At 45.8% G+C, this 19,676-nt stretch overlaps 1 protein-coding gene across 1 annotated transcript in view; it reads left to right on the plus strand.

Moving 5' to 3' along the window:
* The first annotated feature begins 711 nt into the window (after nt 1-711).
* The window catches only part of Tmtc1 (transmembrane and tetratricopeptide repeat containing 1), a 193,291-nt gene continuing 174,326 nt past the window's right edge, over nt 712-19,676 (plus strand). The window contains exons 1-2 of the mRNA XM_028757542.1: nt 712-1,010; nt 17,504-17,681. Of these exons, the coding sequence (XP_028613375.1) occupies nt 712-1,010; nt 17,504-17,681 (477 nt within the window). The remainder of the gene's footprint in view (nt 1,011-17,503; nt 17,682-19,676) is intronic.

Here is a 19,676-nt window from a genome sequence, read left to right on the forward strand (position 1 = left end):
CCGGGGCTTATTATAAGTAACGGCAGAAAAAGAGAGACGGGCAAAGAGGCAGTCCACAGCCGGGGATGCACCCCTGGACTTTGGAGAAGGGACTGTTGAACACGTTGCGTTCCCTGGTCTGGGGCATAGCACCGCGAAAGACTTCAAGCCCCGCCGGAGCTGGAGCTTGTCCCCCTAGCTGTCCTGCTGTTGTCAATTGCTCACGCCTCCAGGGAAAGGGTGTCCGGTGCAGATTGAGTACCTGACAAGCCTGCTGACTTGCGGCTAGGAGGCGGCGGAGTGCTGCCCCTCCGCAGCTGAGATGGGCTGGGGACAGGTCTGGGAGAACAGCTGGGCGTACCCGGTGTGACCCTGGGTGCCCTTCCCCCGTGTTCCCCTCAAGCCATGCAGCGAGCCGCTCCACCTGCGCGCTCTGGCCGTCTGGGACGCAGCGCCAGCGGGTAGAGGCCAGGTGTTGGGGACCTCAGGTCCCAGGAACCAGGAGGCGGAGGCGCGCAAGCGGGCATGCGCAGTGGGCGGAGGCGGCGGCGATGGCCCGGGGAGGCGGGGGGATCGCTGTTTATTTGCAGCTGGGCCACCGCGGCGGCAGAGCACCGGGCGCCCGGGCGGGGACCGTGGGCGCGCGATGCTCGAGCCAAGCAGGCTGCCACGCGCCCGGGTCCCGGCCGAGGAGGATGCGCGCCGCGCGGGAGCGGCCGTGCGGGCGGTGCGATGCTGGTGACCCGCGGGGACCGCGGCGGCGGGGAGCGCGCGCCCTCGCGGCGCCCGCGCTGCGGGCTGGTTCCAGCCGGGGCCGCTGCTCTGCTTGCCGGGGCCAGCTGCCTTTGCTACGGCCGCTCGCTGCGGGGCGAGTTTGTGCACGACGATGTGTGGGCGATCGTGAACAACCCCGACGTGAGGCCCGGGGCCCCGCTGCGCTGGGCCGTCTTCGCTAACGACTTCTGGGGCAAGGGCCTGGCGGACAGCACCAGCCACAAGTCCTATCGGCCGCTGTGCGTGCTGTCCTTCAGGTGAGCCCTGTGCGTCCTGGGGTCTAGACACCTGTCCCTGGAGAAGGGATGGCACTTCTGACAGGTCCCTCGGTACCTCCTCTAGGTTGTTCTCCCCTTTCAGCTAGGTTCTCCCGGGTCTACCCCAGGTCCTCTTGTCATCAACTAGATCCTCCCGGATTTATCTTGTGTTCTGGCTGCTCAGCCTGGTCCTTTAGGTTCTACGTTTGCTCCTCTGCCCAGCTCCGTTCTCCAGTCTCTGCTCTAGGTCCTCTGGGCTCTATGCTTGGTGCTCCTGATTCTATCTTAAGTGCTGTTAGGCTCTGTGTCCTCCAGGGTCTGCCCCAGCCCCTCCTGACTCTAGTATTCTGTCAGCGAAGCCCCAGATTCTTTCTGAACGAGGTTCTCTCCGCTCTTACCCCGAACCTCGTCGCTCTGGCTGGGTCCTCCCGGTTCGGACTCTGATCCTGTTGCTCCTGTCTCAGTCCAGAATCCTCCTGGCTCTGCCTCTGGTCGTTAGCCCGGACAGCTTCAGGTTCTCAAGGCTCTGCTCCGGTCCTGAAGCACTACACCGTTTTCTTCGGGCTCTGTTTTGGGTTCTCTCCGCGCTACTCTGCTCTACCCAGTGTCCTCCTAGCTAAACCTAGGTTCTCCCGCGCTTCCTGGCTGCGGAGTTGGGACCGAGTTCTCCCTGCTACGTCCCCGGGGCTTCAGGGATGGCAGACGTGACTTCTCACTGGAGCTTTTCCTACCCGCGATTAGCGGGTTCCAGAGAGTGGCTATGCTTCAAGCTTCTCCAGGGAGGTTGTACTGCTGGGCAGATGAGGAGTAAAGGGGACGGACCGGGTGGCCTAGGATACTCCTGGAGCTGCTAGGCTGTGAGTGATCCAGGCAGGAGCTGGGGAGAGGGGTCAGGCACCTACTCTGAGCACCCAGCTTTGAGTACTGGGCCGCTAATCGTCTCCCTAACCCGAGCATCTCCAGCCCCAGCCTCTGCATCCGCGGTGCTGCACCCGGCCCCGGGGACCCACACTGAGACCGCACAAGGTGGAGGGGCGCCTGCCTGGGGTCACAGAGAGCCCCTTCTCCAGCTCCGGAACCATGACTCGGCATTTCTGGTGTGAGGTAGTGGATCCGGACCGAGAGTACGCATTTGTAGGGTGGTGTATCTGCTTGGAATCCCGGGGAAAGGACCGGTTGGAACCAAACAGCTGAACTCCATTCAGTGTAACTCGGCTCCGCGTTTGAGCTGGTGTGCGTGCAGGACACAACCGCTCACAGGGTATTAGCTCCGTATTAACTCGTTTTCAGATCTTTGTCATAGGAGCCATAGTTTATGGTACTGATCTCTGGGGACAGCTGGCAAAATAACAGTTAGCGTGAGCCTTCAGGCCCAGGGCTTTGGAGAGAAAAAGAAAACCTGCAGTGGGTTTTCACGTAATTCTTTCAAATAAACTAATGTTTTAAAGAGGGCAAGAAAATAACACGTCTGACTCCCAAGGAGATGTTTTATAAACATTTATCTTTGGAAAGTTGTGTTAGTTTTTATCCCAAAGATAGCCTTAGCTACAGAGTTTCTCAGCCCTTTTAATTTCCCAAGTGCTTTTAAAAAAATCATAAAACTAGGAACGCTTCTTTTTACACTGGATGGACGATAAGCGTTTTCATGGACTGGGTGAGGCTGTTGATTAATTTAAGGTGTATAAGCTCATTGCACTCCACATGCGGACTTTTTACAGCCCTGGAACCTGCCCTGGTCCCTGGCCTGAAGAGTTTCCATTTAAAGCGCCAGGGTTGAATGCTTGCTGGAGGATGGGCAAAAGTGTAAGGTGCTGGCTGTCCAAGTGTTTTCAATAGTTTCTAATAGGAAACTCTGCCAGGGCAGAGGAGGAAAGGCTGTGTAGCAACTCCACCTTTTATCATTAGCTTGATTTCATCCCACCCACACCGCGGGGAGGGGGTGGAGATAGTGAAGGGGGCGGGGCTGGCAGGGTTGATGAGCAGGGCTGGCAGAATAGGAGAAAGGAAAGATATGTAACCTCTTTCTGGTGCAATTGTCTAAGACTCTTGCTCTTTGGTTTTGAGGTTTTGGGTTTTTTTTGTTGTTGTTGTTGTTTTGGCCTTTCTTTCTTTCTTTCTTTCTTTCTTCCTTTCTTTCTTTTTTTCTCTCCTTTTCAACTTGTCACAAGCTAGGGTCATCTAGGAAAAGGGAAACTCAGTTGAGAAAACGATGCTCTCATCAGATTTGTCTGTAGGTAATAAGCCTGTGTGGGTATTTCCTTGATTAAAGATTGATGTGGCAGGCCCCACCTCGCTGTGGGTACCAAGTGGACTGAGCAAGCCAGTAAGCATGTTCCTCCATGTTGGTTCCTGCCTTGACTCCCCTAAATGATGGAACTGTGGTCCAGACATGTAAGGTAAGTAAACCTTTTTCTCCCTAGATAGGGGTGTGTGTGTGTTGTGTTGTGTTGATCACAGCAATAGATAGCCAATAGAGACACAGAAAAACCACCCCCTCCCTTGTAATGGGCCAATTGAGTTGTAAGTCTAGAGAACAGCAGATTGTGACTTGAAGTAGTTAGCTCATTTGGAAGAGAAAGCAGCGCAGTCCCCTCTGCTCCTATGGTCACTTTCAGTTAGAGTGGCCAATTCTTCTACAGTAAATGAGGTGTGCCCTATGTTCTAGTGCAGCTGCAAGAAGCTCAAGATCCTTGAAGACTTCAGACACTTTTAATAGGTTTTTTTTTTCTTTTTTTTCCTCTTTTCCTTCCCCCTTCCTCCTCCTCTTCCTCCTCCTCCTTTTTTTTTTTTTTGGTTGTATTTTGTTTGTTTGTTTCTTGAGATATGCTCTCATTCCGTAGCTTGGGCTGGCTTGGGATTCACTATGTAGTCCAGGCTAGCTCTTTAATGATCATAGTCCTGCCTCAGCCTCCTAAGTGCTGAGATTACACATTCAGTGAGCCACCATGCTTAGTTAGATCTACGTAACTTGAACCTGCAAGAAGGGATGGAAAACTACTTAATTTGGTATGAATCAACCATTGGCCTAGTGTCTGACTGGTTTTTATGTCAACTTGACACAAGCTAGAGTCATCTGTGAGAGAGATAACTTCAATTGAGAAAATGCCCCCATAATATCTGGCTGTAGGTGAGCCTCAAGGGCATTTTCTTAATTAGTGATTGATGTGGGAATATTCAGCCCATTGTGGGTGTTTCCACCTCTGGGTTAAGTGGTTCTGGGTGCTAGGAAATTAACATTGATATAATCTATGAGATAACCCCACCCCCAAAATTTCATCAGCTTTCGAATGCGTATTTTATTTATCTTGGTGTATATTTAGTTCTCTGCAGTTTTATGGCAGGCATTAGTTTCTGAGATTCTACTACAGTCACAATGCCTAGAACACTTCCATTTTATGGAACCTATATTTCCTCATTGTAGCAAAGCACCTAAGATCTAACACCTAATCAATAAAACTCCCACTTGACCCATGACCATCACTAATTCTCTATCTCTATAGTTTTCTACACAGCAAAATTGCTTAACATATACTTTATTGAGATTGCTCTCGTGCTTCCCCCCCACACCCGCCTCAGCATTTCTCTGGAGCTTTATTCAGATGTTTGTGTCCAATTAAGAGTTAATTCCTTTTCACTTCTGAGTGAAAAGTGAAAACTGCCTGGGAGATAGTAACTCCCTTAAGAACAAACATAGTCAAGTGATACATAATTCTTTTTTTCTGGATGAATGTTCTGTGTAAAGAATAACAGCTGCTCTTGTTTAGTAAACAGCCTGATCGTGTTTCTCACATAAAGGATTAAGTTGACTAAGGAAAAGTTTACCAGATCATAGTAGTTTCAGGGTCCAGAGCAAAGAAACAAGGTGTGATGGGGTGGGATTGTACTCCGTCACTTTAGCTACCTACATTGGGACTGTTTCTAGAACCCCCTTCCCAGGGTGACTCTGTGTTAGGGCTGGCCCTGAGAGACTTTCTGAGGGGTCTGGAAGGTGGGAATGGAGTGGCCGTGATCAGGCTGAGAAGGTTGGTGCAGGTTACTGTGGGGTTCTCACATGGACTGAACAGGAAGTGCTGACTCCTGGTGGTGACTCCCTCAGCTCCTCCTCAGTTGCTGAGGATACCAGCACAGGTGTGAACAGCAAGAGTGGAAGAGTCAGGCCTTCTGCAAGTTCTCCTTGTCAAGATGGAGCCCCAGGGCTGTGAAGACAGGGTATTCTGGCATGTGGTATCTGTGGTGCTAGCTCATCAGCCCTCATGGCCAGTCAAACGCTCCTAAGCAAGGAGGTGCAGTCTTCTCAAACACTCCTGAGCAAGGACATGCAGGAATAGTTATAGACGGAAGTAAAGGAGAAGAAAAGCATGTTTCTCTTACGCTACAGACCTCACATTCATTTGATTCTGCTTCTGTTCTTACTTTTAATTTCTTTTTTATTGGTGTTTATTCAGTGTACATAACTGGGGTTGGGGGGGTCTTCACACAGACTGTTTTCACCCAAGTGTATCCTGTACTGTCACTGAATCCAGCCCATATCCTCCCCTTTGTCTTCGATGCCCCTACCTCTTCTCCAAGCTCACCTGCATGCCGAGTGTGTGTGTGTGTGTGTGTGTGTGTGTGTATTATATATCTCTATAAAATCCAAGATCCACCTACTAGAGAAAACATCTGATAAATTGTCTTTTCTGGTCTGCAGTTGCATCCATTTTCCTGTGAAGGACATAATGTCATTCCCTACCCTGGTCACTACCTCTGAAATCAAGGAGGAATTCATTAAACTTCTCTGTAGATACTGAACTGACAGAACCGAAGGCCACAGTACCCATAACGCCCCTTGAAAATTGCTTTGATTGATTTAAAAGGTACTTAGCGTTTTCATTTTATCCTCTTTGGGAAGAAGTTCCTGTGGAAATTTCCATTCAGTCAGTGAGTGGAACCTGCCTGAAGAGCCCCTGGTTTTCGACACTGAAGGTGGAGGAAGCTAAGGCTAGTTACAGGACCTTAGACTCATGGTTTTTCTTTCCATGTTTAGGCTATTAGATCATTGTTTGCTATAAAGTTTTACTGAACGCTCCTGATACTAACATAAATCATAAGAGTGAAGTGGGTGGCTTAAATGTCAGAGCTAAAAAATAGAATATGTTAATATGTGTGCTGTGGGGAACCTGCAATGCTTTAATGCTTGATAATGACAGATCTTACCAGTAGTTTGCATCTTGTAGCCATAGCATTCTGCCAATTCTGAGAATGCGCAAGCATCAGCTACCATCACCTACACCCAAGAACCGTGGTGAAATGTTCATCTTGTGTCTTACTCCTACTGATCTGTCCTCTCTGAGGTCTCATTGTCAGGCAGTCTGCCTCTGCAAGGGTGACAACTGCTCTCTGTCTTATTCTAGACAATAAATGAAGATGTTTGGTTAAGATGCCCAGGGTGTTCCATGATGGAGACCCAGGGAAGTAAAAAGAGGATTGAAGGCAGTAAAAACTCTATCGGGGCTGGAGAGAAATGACATTAGAGAACAAACAAACAAACAAACAAAACCACCCTGCCCTGAGGTCATGAGAATGGAAGAGCTGGCCCAGCCACTCTGTCTGTAGCACTTGGGAGAGCAAGCCCTGTACCTTGCTTGGACAGCACAATAAAGGTGACCCTGCTGAAGTGGACATGGGTGAGCTGCCTCTACAGCATGAGAGCAGGAGAGCTGGCTCTACCCCTTTCTGCAGCATTAGGTGAGCTAGCCAAGACAGTTCTGGAGTGTGGTGCAGGAGCTGACCAACTCAGTTAACACCTAGCCCCAAATCCAGGGCTTTGAGCTGGCCTACCCCATCCATTAAGGACTAAAGCATGTAAAAGGGCTGGTCCTGCAGATCCAAAGGTGCAGGATCTCCATGGCACAAGACAGCAAGAGGATATCTTAGTGGAGTCCCTATGAGGATCCAGTATTGATGGTGTAGCAGGGGCCAGAGACTTCGAACCAGACCCATGGCTTATTGCAGTGAACATTTGCAAGTGAAGATATGTTGACAAAGGGTACTTTGGGATACACTGTGACACATTACAGCTTCCACAAGGAGATTTTTTTTTTCTTTGAAGGGGAGGTTGCAAGGGTGGAGGGTGGGTATGAAGGGAAAGGGAGAAGAGTGGGATTGGGGTGTATGATGTGAAATTCACAAAGCATCAATAAAGAAAATTAAATTAAAAAAAACCCCAAACTTTGAAATGTCTATACTACAAAAAAGCCCTGGAGGTAGAGATTATGATCATGTCTCAGGGTTAAGTTGAGACCTCAGTCTGGTTGTATAGGAAGCCAGGAAGAGAGTACTAGACTGTGGGAGGTTTTACAAGTTTGTCCCCAAAGGAAATTAGGGAGTGCCTTCAAAAGCAGTCTGTTTTTATCGACAACTATATTTCTATTTTCCTTTGCAGCCAAACTCTTATTTTTTCCAGATTTGAGTCTAGTCACTCCTCTTTATGAGGACTGAGGAATGTTTGCTCATGCCAAAGGAATGGTAGTGTGTCTCTCTCACTGATAAGACGTGGCCTCTGCCTGCAAGTCTTGGAACTCCACCCTGAGGTCTAAACTGTCATCTCCACCCAGCACCCTGGAGCCCTTACTCCTTCACGGAGCAGACTGTTGCTGAGGGCCTCTGCAGTGGGCATCTTCTCCTAGAAAGCCCTTCCCTATGCTTGGCAGGTCCAGCTTTCTCTGTGTCTTCAGTGTCTGCTCAGACATCACTTTGTCATAGAGGCATGCCCAGGACTCTTGATCTACACATGATCTCTGTTTCACTTTCACTTTCTTAAGCTGGTCGGTTAGTCACCTTTTCAGCACTGTGACAGAATATTTGAGATTAGTTTAAGGAAGGAAGGAAGGGAGGGAGGGAGGGAGGGAAGGAGGCAGGAAGCATAGAATGAGACAGAGAGGAGCACCGGGGCCAGATGCAGCCCCCAAGAATGCCCTTCCCTGTGATCTATTTCTCTAGCTAGACTCTACCTCCCTATAACACTAGCAATTTACTAGTCTAACACTGGACAGTCTCTGCTTAGGTCAGAGCCCTCATGACACGAACACTTCTCACTGGTTTGATCCACCTTCTAAGAACCAAACACTCAACACATGGACCAGTTGAAAGACTGCCCTCATCCAAACCCTCCATACCCACACTGCTGACATCTTTTTTGTTCCTGGCTTCAGCGTTCTGAGAGCTGTCTATGACACATAGAACTTTGTCTGACTTGCAGAGCTGAAAAATTAAAGATGGGGCTGCGATCTGCATGGGAAGCCTGCTCGGTTTCTGTCTTTAAAAAAAAATTGTGTGTGTGTGTGTGTGTGTGTGTGTCTGTCTGTCTGTCTATGTACATAGGTACTGGAGTGCAGAGCCTGTGGAGGTTGTCAGATCTCCTTGGAGCTGGAGTGATGGACTGGTTATGAACTGCCTGATGGGAACCAAACTCAGGTTCTCTGGAAAAGCAGTGAGTGCTCTAAACCACTGAGTCCTCTCTCCAGCATGGTTTTCTGTCTTAATTTACCCTTTTCCTTGCTTTCCTAGTGGAGGAAGACGGGGATTCCCTTGGGTATTGCAGAGGATCCCTGAAGGTCCTGTGTACCACAGATCAGGGGCAGCTTTGGCTGTTAAAGGAGGATTGTATCTCTCAGTTATCATGTGGAGAGAAGGGCCATCTTTAGTCCGGCACCACTCCCCCCTCCCCCCAGGGTAGCACTGAAGCATAAATAGATGCGGAGTCCATGTCACAAGTTCAAGGCTGGAGGCAAAGCCCAGAATGAGGTTCCATCTCCTTCTTCCTTTGGGGGATTAAGATCCATTCATGCCAGTGTCCTGCTTTATACAAAGTAACCATATGAAACATTGGGGCCTCAAAGTCTTGTCAAAAGTACTAGCCTGGACTATGACTTTCTTTGCCATACAGCCATTTAGATTTGGTCTGGTTTTTGGTTTGGGTTACTTCAGAGAAACCTTTCTTGGAATTTCTCGCTGTGAGGAATATTCATAGTGGAGTAATGGGTTTACCACATCGGAGGAGCAGGTGACCCTGTGTAGGCTCTACACTTCAGATGGAGTTGGTGGTGCTAAAAATGTAATGATGAGGGGATTGGGCTTTGAGCTGTGTAATATCAGCTCTGCCTCTCATTTGAAGAACGGGAAGGGACTGCAGATTGAGTTCAGCCCTGTGTCAATCAAATGGGCCAAATAATGAAGCCCCAGTAAAACCCTGAGCCCCGAGTTTGCTAACACTTCCCTAGTAGATTCTGCCACCATGATGTCCTGAGCCAGGTGCATCTTGAAGCCTGGCAAGTGTGTGTTTAGAATTCTCCAGGCCTCCTGCTAGGCAAACCTAGCTCCCCTTGGTTCTGAGTTTTGTTTTTATCAAACTCCTATAGTACAGCAATTTCCTTAATAATCCTTAAATGCAAGGTATTCTAGAGTATTGGAGGACCAGAGAGATGGGGGAAAGCCTCCATTTTATGGCCAGCTGGTCAAAGCTCAGGTGCTTTGGGGATAAATCCTCAAACTCTGATATTTGAGTCAGGAGTCCCAGCAGGACTCTGCTTAACCTAGGTTATTCATTAACTGTGGATAGGCCCTGTTAGAACTGCAGTGTATCCAGGTGTGCTAGAAAACACACGGTTTCCAAAGAAAGTAAATGCAAAATTAACAGCTAGGTTACAGTTGTTACTAAGATATGTGGGAAAATTAACAGCTCAGTTACAACGGTAATGAAGATATGTGGCATTGAGTTCTAGTTACTTGCCAAGTTTCTCTTGATAGGTTTCTTGAACATGTTCTCTTTCCTGTGTGATCACCAGTCCTCCCTCTTCTCTCTTCCTCTCCCTCTCCCTCCCTAGCCACACACACCATGTCCCTCCCTCTAATGTCCTTCCCTTTAGTCTGTCATTACTTGGAGTGCCAAGGAGACAGTAATGGTGGTTGGCACTTTTCCCAGGGAGTAGCCTTCTCATATTGAAGATGAGAGAACTGAACTCCATTCAATTGCGTAGTTCATTTCTTCAGATGAGGTAATGATTTGTTGATTTGTCTCTAGAAACTAGAGGTAATGTGGAAGAGATCTACAATGATTGATGTCCTGTGGGATTGGCCTTACAGGGAAAATAAGCTGAACCAGCTGTTATATGTTGGTTGAATGATCTAAGATGACCATGGAAATCGTTCTCAAGCATTGCTAGAGGTGGGGAACACCAGAGGCAGATGGGTGTGTTCAGTGTGTCATGCTGAGCTGGGAACACCCAGGAAAGATATCAGAAATGACGAAGAGTTGGGACGGTAGCTCAGAAGGTAGAATGCTTGTCTTGCAGGCATGAGGACATGTTTGTCTTGCAGGCATGAGGACATGAGTTCAATCATCCAGAGCCCTTTAAAAAAAAAAAAAAGGCTAAGCATAGTAGTAATACTATGCTTATTAACCCAGTTCTGGGGAGACAGAGACAGGCAGATCAGATCCCTGGGGCTTACTAGCTGGCAAGCCTTAGTCCATTTGGTGATCTGTCTCAAAATCAAGGTAGACAGCACCAGAGGAATGACAGCTGAGGTTGTTCTTCAAATGCACATGCACACATATCTTTGCATACCTGTGCACATGCACAAAAGAAATGATAAACGGGCTACATCTCCCCCCACCCTTTTCTGGCTGTGGCTGTTTTCTTGGGAAAAGAATGCTTATGGCTGAGCACACTGACTTTTCTGTGGGCTTGCTGGCCCTGTGTACATTCCGTTGAGCTTTGAGACCCATGTCTCATAGCTCTGCTAATCCCCTGTCTGGGTGAAGATCTCAGGCTTCATCCCAGATAGTCTTTCAACTATCTTGAGATGGGGTAGGAGCAGGGAGTCCTAGCTGAAGGTCACACAAAGAAGTTTGGTGACCACTGGTACCCCATGAGACCTGTGTCTAGAGAGATCCAAATATCACTTTGTCCTTGGTACAGTGTAACTCATATCCTCTGCTCCACTACAGTTCTCCTGAGAGGAAACAGTAAGGTAGCTTTGCTTTCACGGAGGCACTAGAGTGATGCTATTGATGGAACAAGCACAGAGTGGAGACTCTATGAGCCAGTTCCTTTCTGCAAGGTGACTGTGATCTACATGTGTGGAACTATCATGGAGAGGGGCTTTCAGATGTTGGTGAAGGGATCCTTGGTTACAGAAATTTGAATGCCACACTTGGTAGGAACATTCATGACAAGCAGCAGAAACAAATCTGATGCCAGAGGACTTGGACGACACCAGGGTTATGGGTGTGGGCAGCCACTCATGCCGAGGGAGGTGAGTGAAGTAGAGAGGGTGAGAGGGTGATCTAGAAGGATGCCTGACCTATGTACTAGGGAAAGCCCAGGTGTGTGTGTGTGTGTGTGTGTGTGTGTGTGTGTATGTGTGTGTGAGAGAGAGAGTGTGAGAGTATGTATATGTGTGTGTATATGTGTGCGAGAATGTGTGTATGTGGGTGTGGGTGTGTGTGATTGTGTATATGTGTGTGAGAGTGTGAATGTGTGTGTGTTAGTGTGAATGGATGTATGAGTATGTGACTATGTGTATGTGTGTGTGTGTGTGTGAGAGAGAGAGAGAGAGAGAATGTGTGTGTGAGAGTATGTATGTGTGTGTATATGTGTGTGAGAATGTGTGTGTGTGTGTGTGTGATTGTGTATGTGTATGTGAGAGTGTGAAAGTGTGTGTGTTTAGTGTGAGTGTATGTATGAGTGTGTGAGTATGTGTGTGAGTGTGTGAATGTGTGAGAGTGTGAGTTTGTGTGAGTGTGTGTATGAGTATATGTGTATGAGTGTGTGTTAAGTATGTGTGTGAGTGTGTATGTGAGAGTGTGTGAATGTGTGTGTGTGAGAATGTGTGTGTCTGAGTGAGTCAGGGGCACAAAAGTAGCCTGGAGCTACCACTGTGGGAAGTGTCCCCTCTGGCCCAGTTTCCAGACCTGGCTCACTCATGGATTTGGAGCATTCAGACTGAAGTCCAGTGGCTCTGAGAATGGACTCTGTGTGTCCTCCAGCACGAGTCTCTCTCTCTAGGATGCATCCTGGTTAAGTTTTGCCTTTCTTCTTCCCCTAGACCAGACTATATTCTTTAAAGGATGTGGAAAGAAAGTGAGAGTTTACGGAAGCTCCTGGCTGTGAGGAGTATGTGTGTGGAGAGCTGGCCCCCTTCTGCCTTTGCCCTCCTTTGATGTCAGATTATTTGACCTGACTTCTGGGACCTGATGTGGCTGTCCTGGAGAACAACCAGTCTCATTGCTTTCAGTTCACATCTTGTTCTCCTGGTAAGCTTCACAGGGAGACTAGAGGTTTAGAAGAGGGAGATTTTTCGGTCAGAGATACCTGTTAAGGTTATTTGAGGAAAAAAAAACATCCTACTGCTTATCCTAGTTCTAAATGAGAGATAAAGCCTAAACCAGATAAAATGTGAGACTCTTAGAGCTGAGAGGGAAAGATGGGCTTTTCCCACTTTCAGCATACATAATTTAAATTCATTTGTTTATTCAACAGAGATTCTTTTAGAATCTATTGTGTGCTGAATGCAGTGGATTTCAGCAATGGAGAGAAATTAGCTTCTTAAATCTCCGAAAACTGCTCATAACTCCTGACGACAGTTATTAGTGAGTTTTAGAAACGTGGTTGAGCACCATCATGGAGGTACTCTCGGGATGATGTGGAGGCTGAGACACTGCTCTGGCTAGACAGTGTCAAGGGACTGTCACCGGACTCTTGTGGGCCGTTTGGGTCACCTGGGCACTTAAATCTCATTTTAAATGTTGACTGGTTGTATTAGAGCTCTCTTGAGGTACTGAACCCATAGAATGTGTATACATAGTATAAAAGAGAAGTATCAGGTTGTGTTACATAGTAGGGGCTGGGTGACAATAGTTACCTCATTCTGGAGAAGCTGAGAATCTCCGAGGCTACTCAGTCCCCAAAGCTAGATGCCTGGCCCATAGTTCTGTCCCCTAAGCAATGCTACATCTCATGGAGTTGATGATCCAGACAGATTCAGCACACTTCAGTGCTACTTGAGCTGACACCTTCTTGGTATTCCTCTACAGGTTGAAATCTCAGTCAACTGTGGAAGTGTCAGCTGACTGAATAACTGAGGGACTGAGCTCATGTTCTTTAGTATATAGTACTTTATATTTGTGGGAACACGGTAATACCTTCTTCTCTTGGAATATACTTTGTTTTTGAACAATAGCCATTCTGCCTATATTTTCATTTCCCATTTGTGATCCTAAATAGAGACCCAAGAAACAATCTACTATCTTCTTTACCAAAAGAAAAATCCTGCGCCATGATAAATGAGTGGCCTTCATTAGAGACTGGTAAAGACTGGCTGATTGTGAACATTTGTTCTAATGAAACAGGTACCCAAATGTTCCCCTGTAGCACAGTCAGCCTGGAGTTGTCAAGTCTTCTAATATTTTGAGATAAATTAGAAATATTTGTATGCAGACATCTGCTCTAAATTTTTTTGGCAGATTAAAACAGTATATTAAAACAGTATGTTAAAAGGTATAAAGGTGAAATGAAACTGTATATAGGAGGAACCTAGCCTGGGAGAGTCTGTTTTCTGGTGTAGTTAGACCTTGCTTTCCCCTTGGGTAGACTTAGAGTAAGTGCATTGTCTCAGTGCTTCATTTATTCATCCGTCTGTCCATCCACCATCTACTTTAGGACTTACTGTGTGACGTCCATGAGTGAGGCTTGCTCCAGACACTGGAGAGCAAAGCTGTAAGCTCCGAAAACATCATACCCATGCTCTCTGATCACTTCTGTCCCCCATGTCCCCAAACACTCCTTCCCGAGACTCCATTTCAGAGGGCCTCCACCATCCTGGAGCCTCCTTGTACGAGTGACTCCAGTATCTAAGATGTTCTCTTAGCCCTGCTGCCTCTCAATGAGTACCATGGATCTTGCCTCTCTTCTCCTCTTGGAGAACATTTCCCTCCTTGAAAGCTCTGACCTGGCAGGTCCTTCCATTGCTGGAACTCTACTGCTCCATCTGGGTATGTTCCTTTCTTACTCTCAATGCTCCAGGAATCCTTCCAGAGGAGACACCATGTCTTTTCTTTGTATCTCTGGGCATTTCCTCATGTGGTTAACATCTAGCAACTCTTGTTGAATACACTGACATGATACACTGGAGTTCTGTGGCTCCTTGTCTCTCTGTTGGTGATTTGCCCTGCTTCTTTGGCTGAAGAGTATTAATTTTTTCAGGTGAGTGTAAGAACCCCATCTGGGCCATAGGGTGTGTATAATAGTTCTAAACTGGATTCGAGTATTTTGTTGTTTTTTGCACCCAGTGTGTTTTAGCATCCAGCATAGTGTGGACATGAACACTCGTGGCCGCTTTGGATCTCAGTCAGTCTTCCAGTGTGCTTTTTTCCTCTCAGCACAGACATTTTTTGTCATCTTTGTAAATGTGGATTCTGTAGTTTCATTTGAGCTGTTGGTAATGACATTAGGCAATCAGAGATAACACTAGGGCACTGTGACAAGCACTGGAGGTCTCAGTCCAGGAGGACATTGATGTATTAGTCCCCATTCTGTGTGGGCTGCAAATCCATCCTGAGCTGTCATATATGCAGGCAGTCTTCAAGATATTTTGATAAATGTCTCTGTTAAAACATAGATGCAGAGCATCGATCACAGCCCCTCTTCTATTAAATTATGAAACGTAGCCCCCTTTTTTCTGTGCACGCATATTGGCTCCCAGAACCAGAGATTCTGTTCTCTGTTCTCACAGATAGGTTATGTTTGAAAATGTTATTAACATTTTGTCTCAAACTTAGTTGTCTCTCCTTTTACTCCCCTTAGATCTTGTTATTTTATAAATAACTATGAGATACATGTTCGTATGTGTTTATTTCTGATGAAATTATTTTGGAATTAGGATTTTCAGTCAGAAAGTACACTTTCCCCATCTTTTTCCCATATTGTGTGTGTGTGTGTGTGTGTGTGTGTGTGTGTGTGTGTGTATTGTGGAAGTTCAAGGTTGATGTTAGGAATCATCCTTAGTCATTCTACATTACTGACTGATCTACATTACTGACTGAGCCCTGTCTCAATCAAACCTACATAACATGATTCACACTGCTTCAGTCCTACAGCCCTGAGTAAAAGCACTGAGGGAATAAAGAAGGGACAGACACACAGACGTGGGTACAAGAAATCTGGGATCATCTAATGCTGCCTTCACTCGGATGGAAGGCACCTACTACCCCTGGCAACCCAGACCTGAGCATGTTTATTAGGTCCAGTGTGAGAGAAGGGTTATCGCATAGCAAGTCTCTGTAGGTGCCATCCCCATGGGGCTGAGACATTGGAGTCCTGGGCATGGCAGTGCCCATATCAACAGCACACATCCATGAAGGGATTCCTCTGTTCGCTATACTCGGAGCTTAACACTATGGCTAGTCTTGCTAGCCTGTTTGCTCTGGGAAATCCCATCTCCACTTGCTTAGGGGAGAAAGTTTATTTTGGCTTAAATTCCATAGGGATACAATTTACAATGGGTGTGGGGAGAAGCACATCAGGAAGATGATGGAACAGGAAGCTGGCTGGTCACATTTTCATCTGTATATAGGAAGTAAAGGAAAAGAACAGGAAGTAAAGGGAGGTTATAAACCTTCAAACCTTCTTCCAGTGAAGTACTTCCTCCACCAAGGCTGCATCTCCTAACCATAACCTCCTCAAATAGTGCCACCAGCTGTGAACCATGTGCTCACATAGATGAGTCTATGGGGGTGACATTTCTCATACCAACACAAACAGTAACTGTAGTGGTTAGATTCATGTGCCCAAATAAAGCTTGGGATGTTTAGAATTTTGAAGATCCAAGCTGGACACAAATCACTCTACCATTTAGAACCCATATATGTCACCTCTAAGGGTGGTTGGATGTTTTGGCAAAGACAGTTTTGTAAGAAAGGTGGGTCAAATAGCTCTAGGATAAATACCTAGGATTGTTGCTTTGATGTGATGGACTGAAAGCCAGATAGCTATGGGCCATCAACTACTGTGTACACACTGCCCCAAGGACACTCTAGATAAGAATAACTTTTTTTGGACAAAATTTTTGAGAAGGGGCTTTACTGTGTGGCCCATGTTGGTCTCAAATTAACAACACTCCCATTTCCACAGCCATCCTAGTGTTGGAGTTACAGATTTGTGCCAAGAATTCCCAGCAAAAGGTTTTGTTTGGGAATCTTTTATGACTCTACAGCAGAAATTCTCAACCTATGGGTCACAATCCCTTTGAAGGTCGGAAGGACCCTGTCACAGGGCTCACGTAAGACCATGGGAAAACAGTTATTTGCATTGCAACTCATAACAGTAGCAAAATTACAGTTATGACGTAGCAACAAAAGTAATTTTATGGTTGGGTGTCACCACAACATGAAGAACTGTATTAAAGGGTTGCAGCATGAGGAAGAACAAACTTATTGGAGACATTATATCTTTTTATTAAAGGCAACCTTTAGATGCACCTGCTCTGTATTTTGGTGCCATGAAGGTTCTTGTTTTGGGGTTTTTTTTGTTTGTTTTGTTTTGTGTTGATGTTGAGCACTTGACTTCCCTTCTGTTTATAGTTCTCTTTTAGTTGGCTTACCACAGTGTTAACAATCAGATTCTTAGATGGGTGGGGGCTTGTATTATAAAAACAAGCCCTGGTCATCCAGATGGCTCAGTGGATAAAGGCTTGCTGCCAAGCCTGATAACCTGAGTTTGATCTGAGACCCACGTGGTAGAAAGAGAGGACCAGCTCTCACAAGTGATGCTCTTACCTCCACATGCATACAGTGGCATTCATTTGTGACCCCACTTCATCCTCTCCCCCAGACATGCACACACAAAATAAATAACCATTAAGAAAAACACAAATACTAGAACCTCATGGCGAGTTTGCTCTCTGTGTTGTCTCAGCTGCAGCTTGTAGTAGCAAGCATTGCTAACGAGTCCCACATGGGGAAGCAATAGATGGAGCTTCCAGATGTAGAATCTGGGAACGTGGCTCCTGGTGGTACTGTGGCTGAGAGCATGTGTTCTTGTTCATGCCTGGTTTGTCCTAACCAAGACACAGTTGCAGTCTCCTGGTTCCTGTTCATCTCCAGTGGCCATGGCTCTGATACCAGCACTTGAGACCCTCTCCTGGGTTACAAGTAAAAGCAAGAAAGATAGAAAAGGAGGCTTTCATGAACCATGGAGTGATGACCATCTGTCTGTCTTTCTTAAGAGGTACAGATTCCCTGAATAGCACCATAACTGTCTCTGTGTTGATTTCTGTAGATGAGTCAGTTCTGAGATAGGAAGAAGCTGGAAGGTCCACAAGCATGAAATGTTGAAAGTTACCAGAAGCTATTATCAAATAGTGCATCTTCATAAATGATGGGTGGATCTATTGTGCGTATGCTGTGATTATGGCTTGTATAGACCTCTCCATTTTTAATTTTTACTTTTTAACAGGCTAAACATATTTCTGACTGGCATGAACCCTTTCTACTTCCATGCTGTCAACGTCATTCTACACTGCCTGGTGACCCTCGTGCTGATGTACACCTGTGATAAAACAGTCTTCAAGAATCGCGGACTGGCATTCATCACAGCCCTGCTCTTTGCGGTGCACCCGGTCCACACCGAGGCGGTGAGTATAAAGGATGCCTTGAAATAATGGACACTAAAAGCCAAAATAACATCTGTCTGCATATTCCAGAGAAGCCAATCATTAGGTCCACGCCGTGTATAGGTTTACCTTGTACCCCTTCGACTTGACAATGATTTTTTTTTTTGAGTATTCGCATTGGCTCTTTCCAAGATGTAACTGCTTCTTTACACAGGGGCTAAAAAGGACTCCCGATTTTTTTATTTGCAAATAAATAAATAAATAAATAAATAAATAAATAAATAAATAAATCCTGTGTGCTTTTTGATAGCAGGGGCCCTACTATGATGTTGTTCTCCCTGATCTGCTTCAGGCCTGCGTTTAGGGTATGAAACTGCTTGTGCTCGGGGAAGGGTCAAGGAAGCTAGACTGATGACATTCTCCCAAGTTACACAAATAGACTTGGTGACTAACTCACTAGGAAGTCTAGTTGTTTTATGTGGGGAAGACTTTGTTCAAAAGATGTAGCTAGTTTAGATCTATGATCCTTTTTTGAAGGTTTGGTCCATCATGCACGAGATAGTGTCACAAAGTCACTATGCCACATCTTAGTTAAAGTAGCTGATTTCTTTTGAATGTGTTGCTGTGGGCAGGTAAGAGCTTTCTGATGGGGTCTTTGGCACCAAGAGTTTCAGAGAATGAAGCCTTCTAGTGGGTGATGGGCACCATGTTTTTCAAAGAATGATTTGTAAAGCCTCTGTGGGCACCAGGACACTTCCTTGAAGTTCTGTCCAAGAGCACACTTTTAGTGACGATACCACGTTGGATCTCTTCTGGAGCTTGCCCGTATTTGCCCTTCTCTCATTTGGATAAGGAATGCTCACACACTGTGATCTGACTGTGTTCCAGCAGTACATACCTCTAAGACCCCTGTAAAGGACAGTTGATGTGTTGGTGTTACAAGGCCTCTGTCAGTGAAGGAATCATCATCATAAAGAAGGGCTTCCTAGCTACCCCTGCTTGTTTTCTATTTTTGATGAAGAATATGACCCAGTATTAGAAGTACCGGGTGGTACTCTGTGTTGAAGTTCTGAGACAGAAGTGAAATAGTGGCTGTGGGGAATCATACGATGTTTATTTGAACTGGCATGAGGAGTTTGATTTGATTCATTGATATCAGAGTAACGATTAGTCTTGCCAATTTGGTATATGATGGATATTTTCGATGAACAGAATTCTAAATCTCTAACCCCAAGGATTGATGTGTGTGTATGTGTTCATGTGTGTGTTCATATGTTTGTGTGTGTGTGTATATATATATACATATATATATATACATATATATATATATATATATGGTCTCTCATGTGTATATCATCTACAGGATGTGTATGTACATATATGTATATGCATATTAGTATTGATGCATGAGTATCTATTATATATATACATTATATGTAGGGGAAGTGACAGATAAAAATCACTTTATAAACAATTACATCATTAAGATAGTTTTCCTTACTCTTTATGACTATGCTAGACTGGGCATAGTTCCTCTAAGTGGAAGAGTTTGAAGCATAAGTAACATTCCTGCAGTGGGGCTTAGTGAAGCCATTTTCAGTACTTCTGTACAATGGTGACAATGAGAGAAGAGATTGGTGGGTGACTACTGTAAAGACTGATGTTCCTACATTCATTGCTTCTGTCCAAATTCAAGTCAAACTTCACTAATTTGTCAGATTATAGACCATAAAACATGAGGTAAGACAGTAGATCCCTATGTGATAATTGCCCTGACTTTGGAGTTCAAAGTATTTAGCCATACCTGTAACACATCCTTCCGTTTTCATCCATGGGAATAGTCTTAAAGGTGGAAGCCAGACTTAGAATTGTATGACACGCTCTCTTACTCTTCTGAGAAAAGGTAGACCAGACACAGATGCCAGAACCAGCCACACTTACTAACGTGTACACCTTCATGTTAGTGCTTAGCTTCTTTTTACTTTCATCATGATGTGAATTATAACCAGAATACTA

The sequence above is a fragment of the Grammomys surdaster genome, unplaced genomic scaffold (assembly GCF_004785775.1).
Source record: "Grammomys surdaster isolate TR1022 unplaced genomic scaffold, NIH_TR_1.0 126176, whole genome shotgun sequence".
Lineage (NCBI taxonomy): Eukaryota > Metazoa > Chordata > Mammalia > Rodentia > Muridae > Grammomys > Grammomys surdaster.